This window comes from Natrix helvetica, assembly GCF_964273705.1.
Source record: "Natrix helvetica genome assembly, chromosome: 3".
In the NCBI taxonomy this organism is placed as follows: domain Eukaryota; kingdom Metazoa; phylum Chordata; class Lepidosauria; order Squamata; family Natricidae; genus Natrix; species Natrix helvetica.
Genome location: NC_138549.1, coordinates 86262235 through 86288250, shown reverse-complemented (window position 1 = coordinate 86288250; position 26016 = coordinate 86262235). Strand labels below are relative to the sequence as shown.

The 26016-nt window shown below is 36.0% G+C and overlaps 1 protein-coding gene across 6 annotated transcripts in view; it reads left to right on the top strand.

Annotated features, from left to right (window-relative positions):
- The window catches only part of DPYD (dihydropyrimidine dehydrogenase), a 628073-nt gene that overhangs the window by 193044 nt on the left and 409013 nt on the right, over window positions 1-26016 (top strand). For 5 of the 6 annotated variants that reach the window (XM_081946459.1, XM_081946458.1, XM_081946461.1 and 2 more), the window contains 4 exons: window positions 631-792; window positions 9048-9244; window positions 12022-12103; window positions 14466-14553. In XM_081946459.1, coding sequence (XP_081802585.1) covers window positions 631-792; window positions 9048-9244; window positions 12022-12103; window positions 14466-14553 — 529 coding nt within the window. Of the gene's footprint in view, window positions 1-630; window positions 793-8281; window positions 8516-9047; window positions 9245-12021; window positions 12104-14465; window positions 14554-26016 lie in introns of those variants that run through there. The other variant, XM_081946463.1, reaches the window with a different exon arrangement.

Genomic DNA, 26016 nt, shown 5'->3' with positions numbered 1-26016 from the left:
TGATGCAAAAGAAAATACAACACTTATTAGATGGTGAGGTGTTTGGTTTGAGGCAAACCAGCGTGAAGCTGCCCTTAGTCTCTCCAACAGCTGATCTGACTGAATTTTTGGTAATGTACCAACATTATGTGTCTGTTTTATACATTAATAAGTCTACTTTGCCAAAGGTCAGTAGTGAAGCTTACGGATATGTGATCAGTAATAATGAGAGGAAGTATCTTGATTGATCTTTCAAATGAGATTAACATTATGAGCAAAACTGTATTATCTTGCAATTTTATCTAGCTAATTGATTTAGGATTGTAGGGTGCCATTTTAGACACTTTCACAGATTCAGTATTATTTCTGCATAGAGATAATTTTGCTGTGAATAGATGGGGAAGAAGCATAAAATCCATCTCAGCTAATAAGAAAATTTCAGTCTTTAAAAGATGGCATGATTGGGAGAGGATTTAAAAATCTGTAAGAATAGGTAATATGTTTTTTGTATGCAATCATATATTATTGTAAAAATAATTATGTATAACACAGCACATGCTATACAGATAAAATAACACAAGCAGCTTGTCTAACATTCTATATTTCCTCTAATATGAGATTGCAATGGTTTTTTTCCCCTTATTTCTGCAGAATTACTATGGAGCTGCCAAAATGATCTTTTCTGACAATCCACTTGGACTATCATGTGGGATGATATGTCCAACTTCTGATCTCTGTGTGGGAGGATGCAATTTATATGCCACTGAGGATGGACCAATTAATATTGGTGGACTGCAGCAATTTGCTACAGAAGTAAGTAAAATGTATTTAGATAGTTCTATTTTTCCTTCTTTACTTTGCATAAGATTTTTCAGTAGTTCTTTTCTTTTGGAACCTAATTAAAGCAGATATGATAAGATTCCTTTTCTTCATATAGAACACAAAGCAGAGAGTTACTAGCAATTAAGAAACTAGTTTTATGTTCTAAAGTAAGCACTGCATAATGTTTATAAAAATATCATTTATTCAGGTTTTCAGCTCCACATATAACTTTCAGGATAGATTTACAAGTATAAAATTAAATGTATATTGGATCTACACCAAGTTAGTTAACATTGATCCCCCCACCCCTTTTCATCATTATTTCAGTTACTAAACTACAGTCCAGCTACCATAGTCTGAATTCAAAACATAATAATTCAAATAGAAAATCAGAGGTATTAAAATGTCTCACTTGTAAGAAAGAAAAGACTCAATAGGATGTTAAGGCATTTTAAAAAAAGACAGGATGATGCCACTATTTGAAAAATCAAATATTTTAGTCACCTGAATGTCAGGTGGACTATTTGGAATATTTGGAATGGAATATTTGAAAATGTCTTTGAAATATTCCAGCCCCAAATCATTAACATCTTTGGGTGTAATAATTACAATTTTTAACTTTGTTTCCGAGAAACATGTAGCTAGTACTGATTTAATAATAAAGTATATGTGCTGAAAAGATTTATACTCATCTACAGCATTGATCTGAATATGAGAAAAACCAGGTATAGCAAAGAGTTTTCATAATATTAGGACTAAATATACCACTCTCATTTAAATAAGGTTGCATTTTGTGAGCTTGAATTTTATGTTAAAATTTGTATGTTTTATGAAATTATTTTTTAATTCAATTGCAAACGATATGCTATGATAATGAAATTGCTCTTATTGGTCTTTGTTTAAACTTGGGTCAATTAAAAGTTTGTTATTATGTAGTAGGCTACTCACAAACCCATTGCACTATTAATTTTTAGAATAAGCAACTTTTTTCAGGCACAGAATGGAATAAACAATAGTAACCAAGTAAATTCAAAGATGCGGTCAGCTAAACAAACCCATGTGCCTCTCTATACATTTTCTTTTATTCTTTAAACTTCTCACTTTTCTACATTTTGTAAAGATTTCTTCAGTTCCATCATTTTTTGTCTTCCCCTTCCTCTTATTCCCTCCTTCCTTCTTTATATAATTGCTTTCATTTCAATCTCTATTCATTCCTTCTGTGATGCTGTACCACCTCCATAAAGGTTTTTCATACTGGTCATGCATTTTTCTATTCAGTGTACAGTCATTCAGTACACATTCATTCTTAACCCTATGTCTTCTTGTTTTATTATCCCCTGCTTAAGTACCCAATTCTTATTGTATTCAACGTACTTTTATGATTTTATATCAGTTGTCACTATCATGTAACAAAATAGGCAGAAGCTCCTATTTTGTACTCATTTGCTCAGCAATAGTTAGTCAAGGTTTTCACATACTGTTTTCATATTATGATAAAGAAAGTATAGATAAAGTTACGAGCTTAGAAGTGTTTAGCATTTCCTGCTTATAAAAAGAACATTGCTAGTCAGTTTTGGTATATATTGGTCAGTGTGATACAAATTCAACGGAAACCCAATTTATCCCCAGTATGTTCACATTATTCTATACAAGCTAAGATTACTAATCTAGAGACTGTCTTGAATGCCATTCTGCTGTTGTCTGCTTCCTGTCAAGTAGGACATACATGCGGTATACTGATGTACATTCAGAATGCATATAGCTTGCTGCTTTCATTTTTCAATATGCCAGTCCTGACCTTTTTCTGCTTTAGGATAGGTTGCTCTTTTACTTCTGCATTTGCCAAGCTCCTAGATTCTATCTATTTACTCATACAAAATCTCTTAGGTGTCTGTGGGAGGGCAGGTGGGTAGGGGAGTTTAGTAGCAAAAGGTGCAGCATGACGCCTTGATGCAATCCGACTCCTTATATACTAAAACCTGGGTACAGAAATATAGAAGAGTGGAATTTGCATTGTGATATTAAGACATATTTTTCATCATTTTTCCATTGTTGTGGCTAGAATACAGGTGCATATGCATATTCTATCATCATGATTCATATCCAAGAAACAACATAATTGTGCAGTAATTTGGTCAATTGAGAAATTTCCTTAATGAGCCAAAAATAGACTGGATGGGGAGATGTGCCAGTATTATTTTAAGCAAGGATTGAGTAAACATAAGAGCCATCCAGTTTTAATTATTTGGAAGAAGCCGTAAAGATGTAATTCAAATTTTCAGTTCAGAAGACTTAATATCCAGGATAGTGAAATAGTTGACAGAAGTGATTTCAGAACTTTTCTCTGTACTTCTTGGCTACTTGATTCAAATCCTGGAAACAATATAACTGTGCAGTAATGTGATAAATTGAGAAATTTCCTAAATAAGCTAAAAATAGACTGGATGGGGAGATTTTGCCAGTATTATTTTAGGAGCCATGGTATTGTAGGCTAACTCTGCCCACAGCCAGGCGTTTCGATCCTGATGGGCTCAAGATTGACTCAGTCTTCCATCCTTCTGAGGTTGGTAAAATGAGGACCCAGATTGTTGGGGGCAATATGCTGACATTGTAAACTGCTTAGAGAGGGATGTAAGGCTCTATATGTCTAAATGCTATTGCTATTGCTATTACAACTGCTTCTCATAGGGCTTGGTTTCCTTCTTTTATATCATTTTGATAGCTCTGCTCTAAACATGCTTCAACTTCTCTTTGTCCCTGTCAGACACAAACAATCAGATCCATACATGAATAGTCCAATTAGCCATTTTATTGCTCAAGTCTATAGACTGCTAGCTTGTAACTGGGTAAGATTAGATAAATTTCAATGGCATTTGAAGGGATTAGACTTCACCCAATTGTGCCCATGTAGGGATTCCAGATTAATTCCCCATTTGACTCTTCACTGTCTTGTCCAGGGTCCGCAACAGTCATCTTCGCCTAAAACTGAACACAGTATTCCAATGATCTGGATGCTGAATTTCTGTTAATGCAAGTAATATCTGTTAAGCCTTCACTTGTGTCTCCTTTTAGTCCTAATGTGATTAATAGGAAAAATTATGCCCTGATGGATTTTCTTAAATATGTACAATTCTTCTTGAAAAATCTTTATAAACCTATTAAAACGTTGTGGTCTGGCACAATGATTGATATTGAAACAGGCATAGGATAAATAGCTCAGAATGATTTTCATCACAGAATGTTAAGTTTATTTAAAATGATCTATTGAAATCAAGGTTCTAATACAATTGAGCTGTGTGGCACTGCTATATAATTTTAAATGCATTGAATATATATATATATATATATATATATATATATATATATATATATATATATATATATATATATATATATATATATATATATATATATATATATATATATATATATATATGTATAGATAGATATTATAATGTGTGTCCTTTTTATACCTTGTTCATGTTCATAACTTTTGTGGAATTTAGATATTTTGTGTTGGGTTCTTAATGACTATTTTATGTATTATAGAAATTATAGAGGGCAATAATCTGTCATATTCAAATCACATTCTGTAATACCCAACAAGAAAAACCCTTCAGAATTAAAATATTGAACTTTTTAAATCACTATTACATTTATTGACAGATGTTTGACAGTAGATGGGAATATGGCGAAAGACAAAATACTAATAATACAGTAGCCTAAAATAATGTGGGGAATTTTGTCTGAAAAAAGCTTCAGTTTCCAAGTTTGAATCCAAAGTATTTTGGAGGCAGTACATTTGTTTTTATTCATGATTACTCATAATTTCTTTTGGAAGATAGTAACATTGGAGGTCATCTGTGTATCGTATTGTACTAATGAACTCCATTGTTAGATTTTATCAGATAAAACTCTGTGGAATATAAGTAAGAATGAAACCTTTCTAAGTAAATAAAAAAGGGAGCCATGTGAATACGATTTCTTCTCATTAATCTTGAATCTTTTCCCAGTGAATCTGCCTCATTAGATGTTCCTGCTTCTAATAATAGGATGGAAGGAAAAAAAACTTTTTTAAAATAGATAATCTACCTATTAAGGTCTAATTGCCATTGTATGAATTGTTTCAGTAGTTTGAGAAGATTGGGGCTACAACAATAGCTCGGCGATTCCATTCCAGGCAACATAAAGGCTTCCTGAAAACTTATCGAAGTTATTATCAGTAATGGTAGATAATTTTCCTTGACTGATAGTTTATTCGCTGCTATCAATCTTTTGCTGCTCTATACAGTTGAAAGGAGGTATCCAGGATGGCTTGAACATACAGTACCAAGAGCCTGGCCACATGTTCTATTCTTCAGTTTTTTTAAAAAAAATGTACAGTGATTTCTTGGCTCCCATGTTAACACAGAAGGGATCTGTACAGATTGCTAACCTGTAACCAGAGATGATATTGACTTACCTTCCCTACTGGTTCTCAAATGTGAGCGTAGATGCACAGCCTTCCGTGCATGTGCTTTTGGCGAAAAAAGGGCCTAAATGGGATGCCGTAGAGCTAGGCGAGTGGGTGGGGTCACCCACGATTTCCACTCCCTGTTCAAGCGAACCGGTCTCGACCAGTAGAATACCAGGTCTTGTTCTAGGATTTTTTTTCTGCAGCACTTTCTTTCTCCCTGTTAAGGTTTAGCTCTTTGCTTCTTAATACACCAACACAAATTGTGACAGAGAATTCCTCTGCAAGCAATTAGAGGATTTTGTAGTACTCTTGGTAGCTCAAAGTAGTCATTGAACTACAGTCTCCAATCTATGTGCAGCCTTTCCTAAGCATTCAGTAGGAAACCTGCCCAAGTACTTAACAGTGTTGTTATAAACCAATTAAGCTGGGTTAATCCCTTTGTCTTCAGTGTGGCAGTTTAAATGGTTTGTGGTCCTTGCTTTTTGTGCATCGTAAGATTTACAGCCCAATTGAAAACATACTGTGCCAGCAGATTAAGTGCATAGGGTGGGAGACTTATTGACTAGCTGTACCAGGAACACAGTACAAAACAAGACATCCTGTGGCATTGCAGGTAGATAAATACAAATGTTCGGCTTCAAGGTGCTGCAAACGTAAGTCATTGTGGTTGATAAGCATCTTTATTTCCAACATTTGCTTTTTAATATTTAAATTGGCCCCTTTTGTTTTTAAAAGCATACAAATAATCCAGTGATTACAACCAACCTTACGTTTAGCTTTTGTGGAACTTTTGTGGAACACAGTATGTGAGTAGGCTTAGGAGTTGTGGAAAAGTTAATTCAAAATTGATGGGACAGAAGATGTTAAAGAATTCTGAGGTACTTGCTGTGAAATAAGGAAGGAAGGAAGGAAGGAAGGAAGGAAGGAAGGAAGGAAGGAAGGAAGGAAAAGAAAGAAGAGAGAGAGTGATCTACGCATACTTGGAGAGGAAGCAAGTCCTCCTTTGGATGAATACAATTCCTCGTTTTATATAAAAAAAGAAAATGAGTTAGAGAAATAAAACATGCTGAGCTTTCCATCCACATTTTTATTTATTTCTTTGTTTCTTACTTTTAATATTTTTACAAATAACTCAAGGTGGGGAACATATCCAACACATCTTCCTTCACCTATTTGCCCCACAACAATCCTATGGGGCGAATTGGGCTGAGAGAGAGGGTCAATGGCCCAAGGTTACCCAGCTGGATTTGATGGCTAAAGTGGGGCTAGAACTCATGGTCTCCTGCTTTTTTTAGCCATGTGCAAACTGGCTAGAAAGACCAAACTTGCTCTCTCATATTTTTTTCCTGTGTAAGCAAGTAATGTGTTTGTGTATAGTTGGGCTCATTTTTTTAAATCAATCTTACTTTTGCTCTTTATTTCCTGCCCCCAAACAGTGGCTTTACTGAAATTTAATTTTAGCTTAAGTCAAGTTTTACAGACACCTTTTTTTTTTGCTATGTTCTAGTCCCCATGAATCTTCATCTCTGCCAACATTCCTATCAAAAGTTCTTCTCCTCCGTCTGAGGCCTTTGTAAGTTTCCTTTTTTTTAAAAAAAATCTAAAACTAAAATGCTGTAGGCTTGCAGGGCTCATGCATGGTTTCTTGTTCTGAGCTGTTTGTCATCCACTTTCTAGTTTTCTGCAGATACTGAAGCAGTGGTAGCCATAAAAAGTTTCAGAAACTTCCTGTACTATGTATCGTTCAGATCCTTTCACTTCTTCTCTGTCCTTAAAAAGCTTCCAGGTTGATCAACTCCTCTCTTTTCGCATATATTTTCCCAGATTCTTGGAAACATAATACTCTTGGAATAGATGGTGTGCTGGTTTATTGTTGCTTTGTTGTGAGCCACCTAGGATTATTGTGCATATAATTAGCAGCCAAATATAGAAATACCCCCCTCCCCAATTTATTTCAGTTTGCTTTTCTTCTTCTTCACCTAGTATCTCTTCTTTCTTTCTTGCCTAAGATTATTGAATAAATTGTTCTTTCACCTTCTTCTGCATTTGTATGAAATAATCCCATCAATTCACTTCAGGCAGTTTTTTGTGGGTCACTTTAATAAGTCCACAATGGCTTATTTCATTTCATTGCTGACAGCAAAGGAAAACCATCAGTGTTAATGCTATTAGATTTCGTCATGGCATTTGATACCCTCAGTCTATTGGTTAAGGTGAGAAACTCACTGAGGGACTTTGGTCCAGTTGCTTTCTCTCAACTCCACTTAATCCACAGAGTTACTGTTATGGGGACAAATAGCGGGAGGGAGCTCAATGTTTGCCACTTTGAGTTTCTAAAGGAAAGACTGGATATAACTAATAGATCAATAGACAATTCTTTTATTCAATAGAAGAAAATATCTATACCTCAGGTTTGAACTGTTCCATTCTTGGTGCTCTCTGAGCTTGATTGTTTTCTTGTAGATTGCTGGCTTTTTATAGAGAGAGATTTGCCCTGCTATTCTTACGATAATTCAATGCTAGATTGGCAGATGTGCAAGAAAATGAATAAGTTCCCCACTATCATTTTTTGATGGCAGTCTTGCAAATGGGACTGCAACCACTGTAGAACAGTACCTCTTATTCCCAAATTCCTAAAAAATTCCAGTTGTTTAACATGATCAGTGGTATCAAATGCTGCTACAACGTGGAGATAATCAACATATTGGAAATATCGTCCAGCAGGAATCTGAGAGGTTTACAATTCCTTCTTGTAGTAAAAGGGCTAAAATGCAACAACAGTATACTAATGCCAAAACAGTACAATAACAGTGTAATAGTATAATGAAAAAATGTAAAAATACAAAAGAAGAAACTAATGGGCAATGAGAAAAAGCTGAAACTGAAAGTAATTAGAAGATCTTTTAATATTGGTGCAATTTACTTTCAGGAAAACTTGCTTTAATTGAAATAACTTAGTTAATTCCTTAACTTTTCTCCTCCTGTTTTGCTTCATGTGCTACTTTGTGTCCAGATTACATGAAGACAAAATCTTCATGATGTTCTTTGACCGAGCGCATTAAAGGCAAGCAGCCAAGAGACTTAAAATATCCTTTCAATTGTTTCCATTTGTAGATATTTAATAGCATCTCAGAAGCATAATTGGTCCATTTAAAGTTCATTCGAGAGTAAATAACAATAATACTAAATATGCTTGTCGCATTGAGTTATTTATAATGTAATAAAAGTAAAATTTAAGAAATCCAATAAATATAAATAAATAAATAGGAAACACTCCTCCACAAGCTTATTCTGAATATCAGAATGTTATATGAATAGCGATGAGGATTAAATTAACTAATATATTACTAGCAGTTTTCTAAATTAATTGTTATTTTCAATTCATGATATTTTTATTCATAGCAATAGCACTTAGACTTATATACCACTTCATAGTGCTTTTGCAGCCCTCTCTAAGTGGTTTGCAGTGTCAGCATATTGCCCCCAACCATCTCATTTTACCCACCATGGAAGGATGGAAGAATGAGTCAACCTTGAGCCGGTGAGATTTGAACTGCCAAATGGCAGCTAGCAGCCAGCTGAAGTAGCCTGCAGTAATGTGTTCTAACCACTTGTGCCACCTCGGCTCTTATTATTATTCACAATAATAATCCTATACTTAATGATGAATATACTGGTCACCTCTTGAGATGTAGTGAGCTACTTGGTGACTTAATACCATTACAGTTATGCCAAAGAGATATGAGGGCTCTTCCCTTTTTGTTAACCATTTAAGTATTTCACTTTTCAGATATTCAAAGCAATCAATATTCCTCAAATTCGAGATCCCTCCTTGCCACCGATGCAAGATTTGCCTGCATCCTATCGTACCAAGATTGCTCTACTTGGAGCAGGACCTGCTAGTATAAGCTGTGCCACATTTTTAGCTCGATTGGGCTATTCAGACATTACCATTTTTGAAAGGGAAAACTACGCTGGTGGTTTAAGGTAATGTTTCATTATCCTCATTTGAAATAAAGCATTCTGAAAATCAAATGGATGTTGTTATATGAGTTGGAACTTAAAGATCATTTTTTTTAAATAATAGCTTTTAAAATAATATTGTGACACTGATGAAGTTATTGTATAAATTACGTAGTGTTTCACATAGTCTCTGAAATGACAAATCACTAAATAAACATTTAGAAAAAGCAGGAATTACTATATTTAACATACATACACCTAAATTTTAAGTGTGGAAATTCTCATTTTTTCATGTTAAACTTTCATTTATGTGTACTTATCGTGTCTTAATTTTAAAGTATTTATTTACCATCTGATTATTTGATGTATGATATGTATATTATAGTGATAACTTTTAGCATCAACTGCAGAATATTCTCCGGTAAAACATGTTGAATACCAAGCAGGATGGATGAATAGATATACAGTTCAACAAAATCTAATGAATTTAATTCCTAGGAATTCCTAGGAATTACTTACTTTTTCCCTTTGGCTTGGTTTGGTTGTGTGAAAGTAGAGTCTCATTTAACACAGTACCAGTTGGGAATTGGCATTTGAAACCTGTTATCAGTTTGCTGAACTTTAGGTCATGTGCCTACATATGTCAGTGACCCAGTTTTCAGCCATTAATCTTTGGTGGGGGGGAGGTGTGGGGGGAGAATCACCTGCCTGCTACTGAATTCAGGGAGGCAGGAACTCATGGTCTGAGTGGTATCTGACATGATCTAATGCTCAACAATCAATATGGGGAAGGTTTGGTAGATCCTGCAATTGGGAGACAATAGTTTGAAAAGCACTAAACTAATATAATTTGGTATTCTGGTAATCATAAGCCATCAACAGTTCAGATGCATATGGAAAATAACAGATTTGGTCATTTAAATTTATTATATGTTAGAATTATGGCTTGCTATTTTTAAAAATGTTCATATACCTATAGGTTTCAGGATAATTTACAAATCCAAAATGTTAAGTAAAATCTTATAACGTTTACTGTCAAAAACCTGGAAAATTATTTGGAAGAGAAAGATAATCCTTCTTAACAAAGTTCTTACAACTTCTATATTATCTGCTTAAAGTAGTATTTTTCAGTTGGCTGCAAAACATTTGTTTTTAGAGTAGAAAATTGGATTAAGCTGTTAATAGATATTTAGACAAAAAAAATACAAAATATTTTCTCAGTCCAGTTTCTGTTGTCTACTTCTCTACAGCAGTACCCAATTTTTAATAAACTCCAGTTGCTTGTTATTATTGTATGTCACTATTTTGTTTTGTTTTTATTTGCAACTATATTTACTTACTGTGGAGTCTTTGAGCAAGTGATTGAGGTTATGCAGAGGATGGTTTATGGGTTTATGGCAACCCTCTCTTAAGTTCCAAAAAAGTCCAATCAGTTTTTTAAACTAATGTTTTCTTCTGTCGGTTTGTCCCCAGTCTGCAATTTGGGCCCTATTTTGTCCAGCTTTTGGAGATTTATCCTGCTGATGGACAGACAACAATCCTTTTTTCTAATATGCCACTCAGTAGACAAGATTAAAAAGGATTTTGGTCTTCCTGTACTCTTAAACCTACATATGCAATCATTTTTAAAAAAGCTTCCAACATGTTTGTCTCACATTCCCAACATTGGTCAGAGGAAGACAACATAATGCCAGATGCTTTCCTTGCCCACCTGCCACCCTGTTTTGTTTGAATTTGATTTGTTTCAAATACGGCTTGTAGCTAAAAAGAGTTAAATGGAAATTAGCATGCTGGAAAAGAAAACCCTAGCTTCTAGCATATGTTTTGTTTGCTAAAGCCTACCCAGACTACATCAGAATTCTTTGGAAATGTATCCCACATTAGAAAAGCCAGTTTGGTCTATCAGTAAAAGCACCAGATTAGAAACCAGTAGACTGTGAATTCTAGTCCCGCCTTAGGCATGTAAGAGGGCTGGGTGACCTTGGGCCAATCATTCTCTCTCAGCCCAACCCACTACACAAGAGTTGTTGTGGGGAAAATAGGAGGAGGAAGCAGCACGAGGTATGTTCACTGCCTGACATTATTTATAAAAATAATAAACGTGGGCAATTTTTATTATTATTAAATTTATATGCCACCCATTTTGCGGTTCAATAAATAAATGAGTATTTATTGAAGGACCACAGAAGTGCAGCCATTTTGTGACACACTTTCCATATTTCAAATAGAGTTCCTTGTCTCAAATACTCCCAACTTGCCATATGAGTTAATATGGTTATCTCTTGTGGATAGCATTAAGTTGTCTTCAATACAGCTGAATGCAACTCCATTCCATTCCTTATCTTAATTCATTATGCATTTCTTCCATCTAAAATTCTTTGGCATTTATGGCATACTTAAATATATATTTAACTTACAGAAAACATTTTGAACATATTTTATCCCTGAAATCTGTATTTTCATGCCATTTTAGAGACAGTTATGACACATTTTGAGGATCAAGAATGCTGTGATAGAATTTATCCATCTATGAAAGACAATAGGTAACGGCATCCTGATCTATAGTTTAGTTTAGGATGCAGGTATCAAATTGACTTGCGTAACAATTCTGACCAAGCAAAAGTTCTACTTGTATGGATATTTTCTCTCCATCATTTAAAAATGTGTTTGGTGATATTTGTGTGTTTGTGACTTCTTGCTTTTTTATTTGTTTTTAGCATGTATCATTTCCAAGAAACTCTGTCTTTTGAGGAAATAGCTGAGCAGTGTTTCATTGGTTCTGTTTTATTTGTTCTCTCCAGCACATCTGAAATTCCCCAGTTCCGGCTACCATATGATGTAGTACATTTTGAAACTAGGCTTATGAAGGACCTTGGAGTGAAGGTAATGAAAAATATAAACTGCCTTGGTATAGCTCACAGAAAAAGGAGCCAGAGCACTGTTAAAGATTAACAGCAAAATGTCATGGACCTTAGTAAAGAACAATTAAAAGCTACACTGGGCTGAGGAAGGAAGATGCTTTCCCTTGCTCGGGGCATTTGTCTGTCTGCTGTCTGAATGCCACTAGTTGGGAAAAGGGCAATCAATAGCTCATCTGGCTTGCCTGCATGTGATTAATTGTTTGTAAGAAACAAATACCTAAATTGCTTTAGGGGTTCAGTGTAGCTATTGCAAGGATTTTATTTCTTTAATCATGGGTGGCTGTCTCTGATTTTTTCCCCACTTGTCTTTTCCTCTCCCAGATTAAATTTTAGGTTAAAAAAAATTAACCCAGGACACATTTTGTTGGTGTGTATGTGTGCGCGTGCTTATAAAATATAAACACACAGTTCACACAGTTCATACAGTTCTTTTGCACTTGTTAACAAAAAGAGCTCATGCAGTTCTTTTGCATGTTAACAAAAAGATAATAATAATAGAAGTAAAAAGAAGTAAAATGGGAATTGATCTTAGTTATAGTTGAACCTCCCTAAAAAGAAGTAATGTGGTATGATTTGTGATGAAAGTTTTTAAACTTTAGATTTTAGACCAATTTTGATTATAACAATCTGCCCTTAAATGACAGTACAAAGTAGGTGATAAAATTATTAAAAACAACCTGTGTGTTGATAGTATTTTACTTACAATCATGTTGGCCCCTAGGCTTCAACTTAGGTGCATGCAGGTGAAGAATATAATACTGTCCTGCACACAGGGTGTTGTTATTTATGTCCATAATTCTTTTCTGGAAATAATTTGATAATTAAAATTTTACAAGACTAGGCTAAATAATATGATGCCCTTGTTTTTCCATTTCATATAAATATAACTCACAGCACTGTATAAGAAAAAAAGTATAATATGCTCTGTTCACAATAGACTGGTTGGCATTTTCTTATGAGGCAACAATTTAAAGTTTTGGACTTAATCTTTAAATATTAGGATTTGATCATCCATTGTACTACATCTCCTGTTGCAAACCTTTCTGGCAATTAAGGAGATGTAGGAGAGGCTTTTATGAAGAAACTCCCACTGTGGTCCGTGGACCCCTGAGCGTGGCACAATGTCATCCCAGGGGGTTTCTGAAGGCTTGAAGAAATGTTATGATTTAAATCTTGAGCTAAGTCTTGGCCCAGGGTATTTAAAGGGGTGTGTGTGTGGTGAAGGAAAGGTTGAAAACCTTTTCAAAGGTTGAAAACGAGTGTTGTACTGCATTACGCCCAAGATGTAAAATATATTTTCTTGGGAATTGCATGTGTTCCTCCCCCTCCCCCCAACACTTAGAAAAACTGTAAGCAAGGATATCCTTTGCTAGGTTGTTAATTGATTAAAATATAATATTAAAACACTATTTTAGTGTTTTATTTACATAAAATTATTGTTAATTTTAATGTGTGTTTTTAAATAAGATATGCTGTTTTTATTGTTTAGGTTTTGTGCTCTCCCTTAAATATTTCTCAGAGTAGTAAAGTGTGACCTAAATCAAATATTTATAAATGGTATTTATAATTTAAACATTTTTTCTCAAAATGTTACAAAAAATAAGCACATTTAGAGTATTACAATTAGAAAATCTTAAAAAAAAGAAGTTTGGAGAGGAAATTTGCATTCCAGTTTCTGAAAAGAAAAGTATTTATGTGGAAGGAATTCATGAAGTGAATGCCATCTCTCTGGTAGCCCATCTGTGACTGCAGAGGTACCTGGAAGACCACTTTTGAATATGACCTCAATATATGATAGGGTGACACAGGGACAAGTGTTTCTTCATGTCTGTGAAACTCAAATCACCCTAATTTTTCTGTTAAATACAAACTTCAGTTGCATTCAGAAATAGGCTGATATTGAAACCCTTTAAGGAATTTGCACAATATGTTTTCTGAACACTTTCTGGCTTAAATTCAGGTCTATGATCATCTTTTAAAGGTTATGTGGACCTTAAGTGGACCATTATGTCCTTGAATAATCATCTGAATGACCAAAACAAAGCTTCTTAATTTGATATTGTATGCTGCAGAGCACCATTAGTTTTGTGATGGGGAGCTATAAAAATCAGATAAATAAAAAACTCTTTTAGCTGTTTTTATAGGTTTTTTTTAACATGTACCGTAAATACTTGTTAACGATATGAGACATTTATTATTTTTGTCTTATTGTACGCCAACCAAAATTTATCTAGATTAATTTCTTTCCTTAAAATTAGAAAAATAAAATACATTTTAAAAGTGACTGATAAACTTATGAAGACCTCTCCAATATTATCTTTCAGATCATCTATGGAACAAGTCTTTCGGTGGAAGGACTGACACTCAGTGCTTTAAAGAATGATGGTTACAAAGCAACCTTTATTGGAATTGGTAGGAATTCCTTCTTTTTTTTATACTTGCTTTTTGCAGGAACTGTTGTATCATGAATTCTGTCTTGGTAAGAAACCTTTTAGTAAGTGATATACAGTACTTGATTTTTTTTATTGCCTATCTACTTTGGATCAGACTTAATTTGGAAATGACCACTTTTTCCACATGAAATGTTTATTTATCTGTTAAATTGTGATTATGCCAGTGTTAGTGTAGGAGTTTAAGGTGGACTTAGAGAGAGTGACTTGCTGAAAGATACCAAATTAATTTCCATGGCTGAAGATTAAGTTGAAGCTCAGTCTCCCCAAAGCTAATCCAACATCTTAACCACTGAAACCAAGTGATTCTTAATGTATGTTTCTTTGGAATGATGAAATTATAAAATAACATTAGCCTTGGCATTAGATGCTATGTTGCATTAGGAACAGAGTTAATAAAACCTGAATCAATGTGTTCCAGTACAATTATCACATTCCTAAGGAGTGCTTTATTTAATAGATGTCACTAATTTAGTCAAAATCTCAATATAATCATTACGTAACAGAATTCCTTAGGGGACTTATTTATGCTAAATTAATGTCATCAGATTGCAGAATCAACATTGTCTCAACAACCTCTGCCTCTGTTTATTTGTCTGTCTATGTATTCTTTAGCCCTTAACTAAATAGTATGGTCAGATGGATTTTTTTAGTATACACAGAATTAACTGTAACTCCAGGAGATAATTATTTATCTTTACTTTGCAGTCCACTAGTTTATTTTAGAGGCATATGCACAAACTGCTTTTCAAGCAATCCATTTAAGAAGGGTTTTTGGAAGAAAAGAAATAATGAAAAACAGATGTTAAATATTTGATGTTAAATCCATAAATTTGATTTTAAAAACATTATTTTAATACGTGCAGTTAAAAAAAAGATTACTAGCATTATTGTGATCTCTTTCATATAGATGGAATAATTCTCCTAATGTAATGCTTGGTATGGTGTGATCTAAACCTGGTGAACACTTTTTGCTCTAGCAATATTATTTCACTGATATTTTTTCAGTTGTTTAGTCTAATTATTAATTCATTACTTAGATTTACCCAATATGGAGGTAGTCCTAGTAGGAGAAAGTTACTTCTCTAAAAAGTGTTTAATATGTTGATGATTAATATTAATCCTGGGGGAATGGGGTGGCTGATTTTCCTGATTAACAAGGATAACTTGCAATCTACCTGGAAGGTAGAAAAAATATTGGCAGTATACAACTTCTGTAGTGAGGCAATGCAGAAAATGGGATCGTCAAACCAAATGAACATTGAAGAAGGAAACAAATCTTGTATCAAGATATTAGCATGAGGCAATTTAAGGCAACTTAAATCTTGAAGCCCTTACCTTTATTACTAAGCCATCTGATTCCTGCCAGTCCTTAACAAATTATATACATTGTAGAGCATTTGTCTTAGCTAGATTTGGTGCATTGCCTTCAGCAATTATTGGTGGTAAGAACTGAAAAATTCCTTTCTCTGTATACCTTTGCCTATGTGATCCCCTTACTACAGAGGACAACACATCATATTAGACTGCAATTTCTACAGAAATGTACATCATAAATTAAGTAGATTTCTCATAAAAGAATACCCAGGCAGAGATGATATTCAGTATACCTATTTTCTCCTAGTAGGCTGTAAGAACGCTGTTGCTTACCTGTAGCTAAATTCTGTCTGGCTGCTATGAGAACGAGGCAACAGATTCTACTAAAAGAACTGAATTCTTGTCATCTGGAAAGTTAACTTTGTCCCTGTCTAAGACAGTAATAAATCCAATGCTATGTTATGCTATTGTGAGGCTCACAATATGTTAGTTTTCTGGAACATAGTCACCACTTGCCTTTCACAGAAGCAAGTCTGAATATATGAGCATAATAAAAGAGTTAAGACCTCTTTGGATTGCAACTTTCTTTAAAGTTCACATTTTTATTCAGGTGATGTTAGAAAATATCCTTTAATTCACATAGTGCCTATCTCCACAGTGTATAAGGAAAGATCTTGACCTAGGATGTTACATACTTACATTTTACAAGTAATAAATACGGAAGTAAATAAATTTCATTAAGATACCAATGGTAACTATTAGACATCCAGATAGTTCTCAACTTACAACCCCTCATTTAGTGACCATTCGATAAAGGTCTTATGACTGTTTTTCACGCTTACGACCTTTGCAATATCCCCATGTGATCATGTGATTAAAATTCGGATGCTTGGCAACTGGTATGTATTTGTGATGGTTGCGCGTCATTGCCTTTCGTGACCTTCTGACAAAGTCAATAATTGGGGAAGCCAGATTCACTTAAACATCTTACTAACTTAGCAATTGCAGCGATTTACTTAACAATGGTGGCAAGGAGGGTTGTGAAATGGGGCAAACCTCACTTTACAACTGTCTTGCTTAGCAACAGAAATTTTGGGCTTAATTCTGGTCATTAGTTGAGGACTACCTATATAGTCGATCTACTTTGCTTGTTACTTTCATCTCATTCAAACGATTGATCAGACTTTTAGCAGGAAGGTAGCTTTCCGGTCTTGAAATGCCTTTGATCTTGACAAGTAGAAGGGAAATAACATTTTTCACTACAAAACTACCTTTGGTTTAAATCTTAGTGGACGTATTCAGGCATAATAGCCCTATATCACTCTGGTTATATTTTCTTCTTTCTTCAAGATAAAATTTAGCTGTCTATACAACAATCTGCAGCAAATAATAATACTACTTTAGTGAAACCTTTCTTCCCATTTTTGCAAGATTGCAGAGATTTGTTTGGCATTTAAACGATGACTCTGCAAATGATATGCATATTCATCTGCTAAGGAATGTGAATGTACCACCAAATCCCTCCTCAGCATACACTGGGCAAATTGAGTATGCACAGCCAAGAGAGGTATGAGACTTAATGCTCTTTATTGATCTAGACGTTGCCTAAGTGAACATAATAAGAAACAAGTTGCCCAACTGTTCTTTTTTTCTCTCTTTCTTGTTATTGATTACAAGAGTGGTAATTCTTAGTACAGCAACAACTGTTGTTCTCCATCTGGGTATTCAGTATAATAAGCTTTGCAGGTTTGTTCTCTCGTGTGATTATACTACAGACTATTGTGATTTATATAATCCTAAATCCGTTCATTGTTTGAGGCCTTCCATGCGTACAAATTTCCATGGGGTCATATTTCTTGATAATTGTACATGAGGCAAGGTGCCAGGTTACCATCCCTCTTGATTTAATCCATTTGACAAACCATGTACCTTTCATTCTTCTTTACACCCTTTGCTTGGGGAAGAAATTAGATAGGAATACTTAAAGAGCTTGATTCTATCTATAACCAAGAGCTGGGCTAAACTGTGCGCCACGTTTCTTTTTTTTTAATGTATTGAGATTATTCAGATAAGTAACACTTGGAAATGTGTTAGAGTTGGAACGCAAGGGGGAAAAAAATATTGTCAGGGAAACACAGAATTCGAAAGCTCAGTTTCTTTTCATTATTTTCTCCTAAACCTGACCTAGTTATGATAAACTACGCTTACGAAGCTGCCTTACACTGAGTCAAACATTTGGTCTTCTGAGCCTTGGGTTGACAGCAAGTTTTCAAGAATCTGTTTGAGAATCCGTTTTGACGCTCAATATTCCTCCTGACAGGCCCAGGAATAAAGTGGCATGTAAATGATGGGATTTGGTGCAGGGATACGTTTGTCCTACTTTTGAGCTGAAACATTTTTATACCTAGCGCTTGCACTGCAGCAAGGAAATCAGGACAGTTCGAATTAAACCATAAGTTAATATTTGGTACCCAGACCACCCAGATTCCCTCTGAGGGAGATTTTTAAAAGTGATTGATGAATTAATTAATTCTAGTTAACTTTTGCTTATGTAAGGAGCGACTTTCTCCATTTTGAATTTGCTCAAACGTATCACAGGTTTTCCAGAAAATAGCATGAATATTGTTTTTTGCCTGACTTTTTGGTTTCAATTTGCATGTATTGGTGGTTCACGTTCCAGAGTGTTTAGTAGTAAAATCCTTATATATAACATAACAATAGCAGTTTAAAAACCCTACTATGACATAACAAAACAGAAACGTCATAATGAAAAGCTAGGTGTCTATGAACACCTAGAAAAAAGAGTGGTGTCAAACATTTCAATCTGGGAATCTGCAGTAAATCTCATTGTCCGAAACTTACATTTTATTTATTTATTTGTCAATGAGTACAATGAAACAAGTATGAAAACACATGAAAAAATGGCACAGATAAATGGATATAAAAAAGGAAAACATAGCCATAAACACATAAAAAGAGTACATATAAATGGGGACAGTAGGACAGTGACGGTAGGCACGCTGGTGCGCTTATGTACGCCCCCTTAGGGACCTCTTAAGAAACACATAAGGTCCACGGTAGACAATTTAAGGTAAAAGGTAAGGGGGTTAGTGGAACTTAACAACAGGATCAGGTAAGGTGTTCCACACATTTATACTACTCTATTGCTGAAATCGTTCTGACCTAGGATTATCAAGAGCATGAAGCAAGCTCATGGTCCCAACAATAACCCTTTTTATTAATTTACTGTGAATTCTGCTCATTCATATTCAGCAAAGTCTTTCCAGGGATGATTTACAATCACAGATCTTATCTGGCTTGGAGAGCTGCCAGGCTGATAACTGCAAAACCTGGCAAGGAGTCTCAGGGAGTCATGAGCCAGTTACTCAAACTAATTGCCTCCTGCAAACTCCCCTTCCCTTTCGCTCCTCTTTTATTTCCTCTGGGAGGGGCCATTCATCGTCCACTTGTGGCCTTACTCCCAAATCGACCCCTGGTCTTTAGCTGCTCCCTTCGTCTGGCAACTCTGCACATAAACACACTGGGAACAGGCTCCAGCTGTTTGTCTGCCTCACTGACGTCTGACTCTGAAGGCAGCACATCACTACCAGATGACCTTGTCCCCTCTCTGCCTCCGACACAGAGCCCTTGTCTGAGCCTTCCCCAGACTCCAGGACTGGTCCATGTTCCTCCCCAACCTCCTCACTGTCAAAATCTGCTGCTAGCTCCTCTGGCGGGTCTCAACATTACATGACTTAATTTGCTTCTAGGATTGGTTTGTTCTGAAGTCTCTCAGAATCAGGGCATTATACATTGCTTTAAATAAGAATCTTCATTGCAACTAGGGTGAAGAAGCCTCATTGAATAGCTGATTGTCAGCAGCAGGAATCATTCCCACGTATACTCTTGGGGGTTTACACACATTCTTCCTACTTTTTCCATATTCTAGTGGATTTTTCTTCATGGCTTTGAAACTCAGACACTGTTAATTATTGATAGAACTGCTGTCTTTGTCTTGAGAAATTCTGGCTTTTAGTTTATTTTCCATAGGTAGATAGTTATTGTGAACTCAAGACCAAGCTAAGACATTATGAACTAAGTCTGAGATGCAAATCTAGATCTATAAAATTCAGAGTGAACCACATTATTTCAAGTAACTTATAACATAGGTGGCTTCCTTTGATGCTGGCATTTTAGAAACATCTGCATCTTATCAAATATTGCCACGCTTGCTACCTAAACCATATGGGGGTGTGATGGCTCAGCAGGTGAAGATGCTGAACTTATCAGTTGGAAAGCTGACAGCCCGAGTTTGAGACCTAAGCACTGTGCAACAGGGTGAGCCGCTGTTCTTTGGCCCAGCTTCTACCCACCTAGCAGTTTGAAAGCATGCAAATGCGAGTAGATTAATAGATACCACTTTGGTGGGAAGGTAACAGTGGTCCATGAACCTTTGGCGTATAGCTATACTGGCCACATGACCGTGGAGAATGTCGTTGGACCATGCTGGCTGCCTTGCCAAGAAACAGAAATGAGCACTGTGCCCTAGAGTTGAAAACAACTGAACCTTTTGTTACCTAAACCACTTAGCCATTGCAGTCTAAACTATGTACTGTAGGTTAGCGTCTACAAATTAGTTATCAAACATTCTAATTGAGATCAACTGTAAACACGAGGATGCTTGGAGGCAGCTCAATGAGAATTAGCAATTTGCTGTCTTTCATGATGCCAGAAAATAGATATTCTGATCTTGTTCTGCTTGTTGACAGAACAGGCTCTGCAAGAAGCAACTGGTTAGGAGTGATTGGAAAGAAAATATGGCAGTAATAAGGACATTTTAGATATTTATTTTGTTAGATTTGCCATTTCCAAACTAACCTTCTGATTCCCTGAAGATCCCACTGCTGCATGTAGGAATGCTGGAACTTCACGTGTAATCTCAGAGAAGAGATTGCATTCAGTGTGAATTCCATATGCAGTTGTCATACAGCTGGAATCATTCTTTATTCTTTTATGCCTTTCAAAATATTGAAATGTTTCTGTAATTGAAATTGACATGTTGATATGTGAATAATTATATCAGACTTTGAAAGAGAGCATGCTCTTACTTCATTCACTGCCCAGGAGCTTCCTAGGAAGAGGGTTTCACTAAGATGGACCCTGTTAGGGATGTAACCCTAGGCTTGGCTTGGCAATGTATATAAGCTATGATTCCTTTACTGTTACTTTAAATGCTTAAGAGATGTAATTGGTTTGTTACCTCAAGCAGCTATAAGAGGGAGCCAGAATGACTGTTAGCTCTCTGTTTTTGTTAGACGTTGATCGGTGTATTTTGAGGTATTGTGGTTTGCTACTGTTTAGCTATACTTTGTGTGTTAGACTGACTATTTTGATAACTGAATTACTGAACCATGTATGACTTGGACTGTTAACCAGACTCTGAATACCTCTATATTTCTACGTAGTAAACTACTATATTTTATACTATTCAGTGTCTCTGTATGCTGGTTTGTGCGTGTTATTCCATATCACTCTCATTACGCTTCTCTGCATACTCGCTCTTCTAACGGGGAGCTTAATTACTTAACAGACCCCTTATTTGAGGCAGACACAATGCGTTGATAACACCTTGCTTTGCTTCTCTTCTCAATTCCCAATATCAGCTGCTCTGGAATTGAGTACAAGTAGTCCTTGACTTACAACAGTTCATTTAGTGACTGTTCAAATTTGCAAACGCACTATTTTACATATGCATGACCGTTGCATTATCCCCATGGTCACCTGATTTACATTTAGATGCTTGACAACTGACTACATTTATGACGGTTGCAGCGTCCCCGGGGTCATGTGATCACCTTTTGTGACCTTCTGACAAGCAAAGTCAATGGGGAAGCTAGATTCACTTAACAATTGGGTTACTAATTTAACAACTACGGTGATTCACTTAACAACTGTGGCAACAAAAGTCATAGAATAGGGCAAAACTCTCGTAACAAATTTCTCACTTAGTGTTCTTTCCTAGGCTTCCTGAGAAAGCATAAGGCACAATCTTAGTCCCAAAAGCCCTCTTTTATTTAAACGGCTGTGAATTATGGTCATTTCCAGCCCATAATGATTCACAAACAATCTGTGAAGAGTCCAACAGATGTCTGCTTGAGTTTCCAAAGTCTGTCTGGATAATGTTGATAAGCACCCACCTTTATCTCCCTTGAAACGCTGCCAAAGACCTAATTGCCAATTATTTTTGCAAGGCCAAATGTAGCACAGCCAAATAGAGCTTCTTAGAGTTTAAACCAACCAGAATGAACTAATTGCTTCCTGCAAAGGCTCACATCCATGTTCCTCTTTTATGTCTTGTGGGAGAGGTCAATCATCTCCAAGCCTTACTTCTGTTGTCTTAACTGTTCTTGCCTTCTGACAGCTCTGCACATGTGCACACTGGGAACAGGCTCACACCGTTCTTCTGCCTCACTGATGTCAGGCTCCGGAGGCTCCGGAGGCAGCACATCACACTACCAGATGACCTTGTCCCCTCTCTGCCTCTGACACAGAGCCCTTGTCTGAGCCTTCCCCAGACTCTAGGACTGGCCTATGTTCCTCCCCAACCTCCTCACTATCCAACTCTGCTGCCAGCTCCGCAGGCTGCTGGTAGACCACAACATTTAGCAGCATAAATTTGGGGCTACATTGTGATCATAAGCTGAGGGCTACCTGTAAACTGAATGCCAGCTTCCTGATTGCAGGATTGCAGTAACCTTATTTATTGACAGATGATGTGTTGATGGCGGGCAGACATACAAATAGCTATTTAAGCCTTTCAGAAGTGACTCTCATCTGCAACTTGAGGCGCATATAAAAGCCAGCATAGACATTTCTGGCTATAGCAATAGCACTTAGACTTATATACCTCTTCACAGTGCTTTACAGCCGTCTCTAAGCAGTTTACAGAGTTAGTATATTGCCCCCAACAATCTGGGTCCTCATTTTACCGGCCTCGGAAGGATGGAAGGCTGAGTCAAGCTTGAGCCTGGTGAGATTCGATCTGCCAAACTGCTGGCAGCAGGTGGTCAGCAGAAGTAGCCTGCAGTACTGCATTCTAATCACTGCATCACTGCGGGCAGGATTTTATAGGGATTTTACCTCTTTTTTTTTCCTTTTTCCTTTATTTCTCTCCCATTATGTATCTTGTCTTTTTAGACTAAACAATTCTGAAATAACACAAATGCACGGATAAATCAGACAATGTTTTTTTCTTGAAAGTGGGCAAAAATATAATAAGTACAGAAATAAGGTATGTTTCTGCAGTAAGCTGGAAATCTGTTTTGGACAAATATAGGTAGTTCTCAATTCAGGACTATACTTTTAATAATTGTAAAGAGCAATGGAATGGATTCTTTATTGCCCATATTTGGGCATTATAAAACTTCATGCCACTCTTTTCCCAGTCACATGGTTGCATTTAGTATGCTTGGCAACCTGTTTGCATTTACAACCAATTGCCAAGTACCCTGTGATTATGTGATCACACTTGCAATTTTTTTCTTTCAGCTTCTGGGGGGAGCCAGCAGGAAAAGTGGATGGATGATTTGAGGTCCAAGCCCCCAGCATGCCAAGGGATTTTCCCTTCTCCTCCATGAGGGAGGGGTAATTCTCCCACGTGCTGGAGGAACAGACCTCAGATCTGGTGAAAAAGCTAGCAAAGCTGGCATTCTGAAAGACTCAGTAGATTCTTTCAGATTGCCATCTTCGATAGTGTATTTATCTCCAGAAGGGGGAAAAATGCTAGCAGATGCTATTGTTCTCATGATGGTTTAGAAGGCCCCTTCTCCAAATCATGTGATCTCGAGAAGCACCTTCCATACCTTTGTGAGAATGGAGCTTGTGTGCAGGACTAAGGCATGGTGGGTAAGGAGGGGGTCTGTGCACCAGTGGCCTAGCTAGCTGTGCCTTCCAGCCTGCAACTGGTTTTTGCATACCAGTGACCGCTGGCCTTTCAAAGCCTTCCCCACTCCCTGAGGCACACCTGGTGGTCACTTAATGACCTACACAGGCCCCTATACTTAATGACCTACGCCTAATGACCTACATCAGGGCTGTCAATCTTGCAGCCTGTGGGCCGAATGTGTCATGTGATGGCCAGGCCCATGCGGAGTTTAGCAAAGGGGAAGAAGTCACGATACGTCACGAGATGCCGCTGTGACAACCCGAGTTTGATACCCCTGACCTATGTAGACAGTAAGCGAATGGAAGAGACAGTTATACGCATTAAACATAATTCCTTGGCATCAGATTATGATATAAATTTTGGTATTTGTGATAAAGAATGCTTTGCTGCTTTGTTGCTATGTTTTATCTCCACTTCCTATTCTTTTACTGTGTCTTACTTTCTATCTTTAACAAACATGATAAGCAATTCAGATGTAAATCATGGTTTTTCAAGTCTTTTAGGACTATTTTTCTGCCTATTAGTGTTTTGTGGGGTTTTTTTTTTGATAGATAATACTGTGTATATTATATGTAGCCATTTGTATCAGTAATTAAATGAGGGTCAAACTAAGGCCACAATTCTGCTTAAAAAAACACACCTATTTTTAAAATCTTCCCTTAGTGTCAAAACCTGTGTGATTATTCTTTTTGCTTTTTTTTTTAATGATAGAACCTAAAAGTTGTGGCTGGCAGATGCTGTTTTAAAATAATAGTTGTAGGCATTTGGTGTTAACCACATTTATCTCATTTAGAATTTGCCATTATTTTAATGCTCAATTATTTGAATAAATGCCATAAATGAATAAAAGTTTATAAATTAGTCATTAAGCTATGAGATTTATTTGGAAAAAGAATAGGAGAGAAATACAACAGTCATTGATGATAAATGCTACCAAGATCAGCAAAACCCAGTTAAAAGAACATCGGTCTTGACAAAACTCTGGTGCATTCAATTACAGCTTTCTTCTTTTTTATATTTAATGAATATTGGATGTCTATTGAATTATTCTTTTGCTTCTTCAGAAACAAAAAGACGAAAGAAGTAAAACTCAGTTGCCTGAAGCCCTGTGTGTCTATGCTTCAAAACAATTGATTTGGGAAAGTAGCAACCTTGAAATAAATAGGATTTTTTTCTTGATTCCAAAGAGAAAGTATTTCCAAATTTTACAAACAGCAATAATTCTGTTTTTCTTAACTTAAATATTTCTTAACTAAGCATTTCACATTTCTCTTATGCTCCTGACACCAAAACTGTTCTCCCCCCTTCATGACCTGGATTTTTCCAAATTACTAATTTTTTTTAGGGATATGTTTCTTCTAAAAATCATTTTGCATAACTAATAAAGATAATTCTCAGCTTTGCCACTATGCTTTATTAGCTGTCTCCTAAATGACATCTGCTGAGCCCAGTTTTGCAAATTATTGAGAAGTTAATAAGAAGAAAGTAGACAATAAAGTAGCAGTATCTGGAGACAGCAGAATAAAAAAGAAAGAACTGGATAAAATAGAAAAATACAAAACCTGCGGATAAAAGTAGCAAAAGAAAGCAAAGTACCAATAGTAATAGGTGCCTTGGGTGCAATCCCAAAATATCTGGAGTACCATTTGAACACCATCAGCATTGACAAAATCACCATCAGTCAATTGCAAAAGTCAGCTTTCCTTGGAAATGCTTGCATCTTGCAGTAATACCACTAATATTACTAAACTACAATATCTGCCTAGCCCACGTATTTGGGAAGGATTCAAGACAGGTGAACAAAAATGCCAAAACCACTCTAAACATATGGCTGACTGTGCAGCCAATCAATATAATAATAATTTATTAAACAGTTTACATCCTGTAACAATACTTTTAACATCCATCAAACCAACATCTGCCTATCTCAAGACCTTGGAAAGGATTTGATAGATAGATATAAATGCCAAATCCAGTTTAAACTTCTGGCTGATTGTGTGACCAACCATAATAATCAATACATTTCATATTTCTTAATTAAAACAACAATAATTTATATTGATTTTTTTTAAAAAATCCACATATAATTATGGTTGATTTAGGTTGGTATGAACAATAAGATTAAAATTATTGGTTGCTATTTTCAAGCAGGGAAAAAAATGC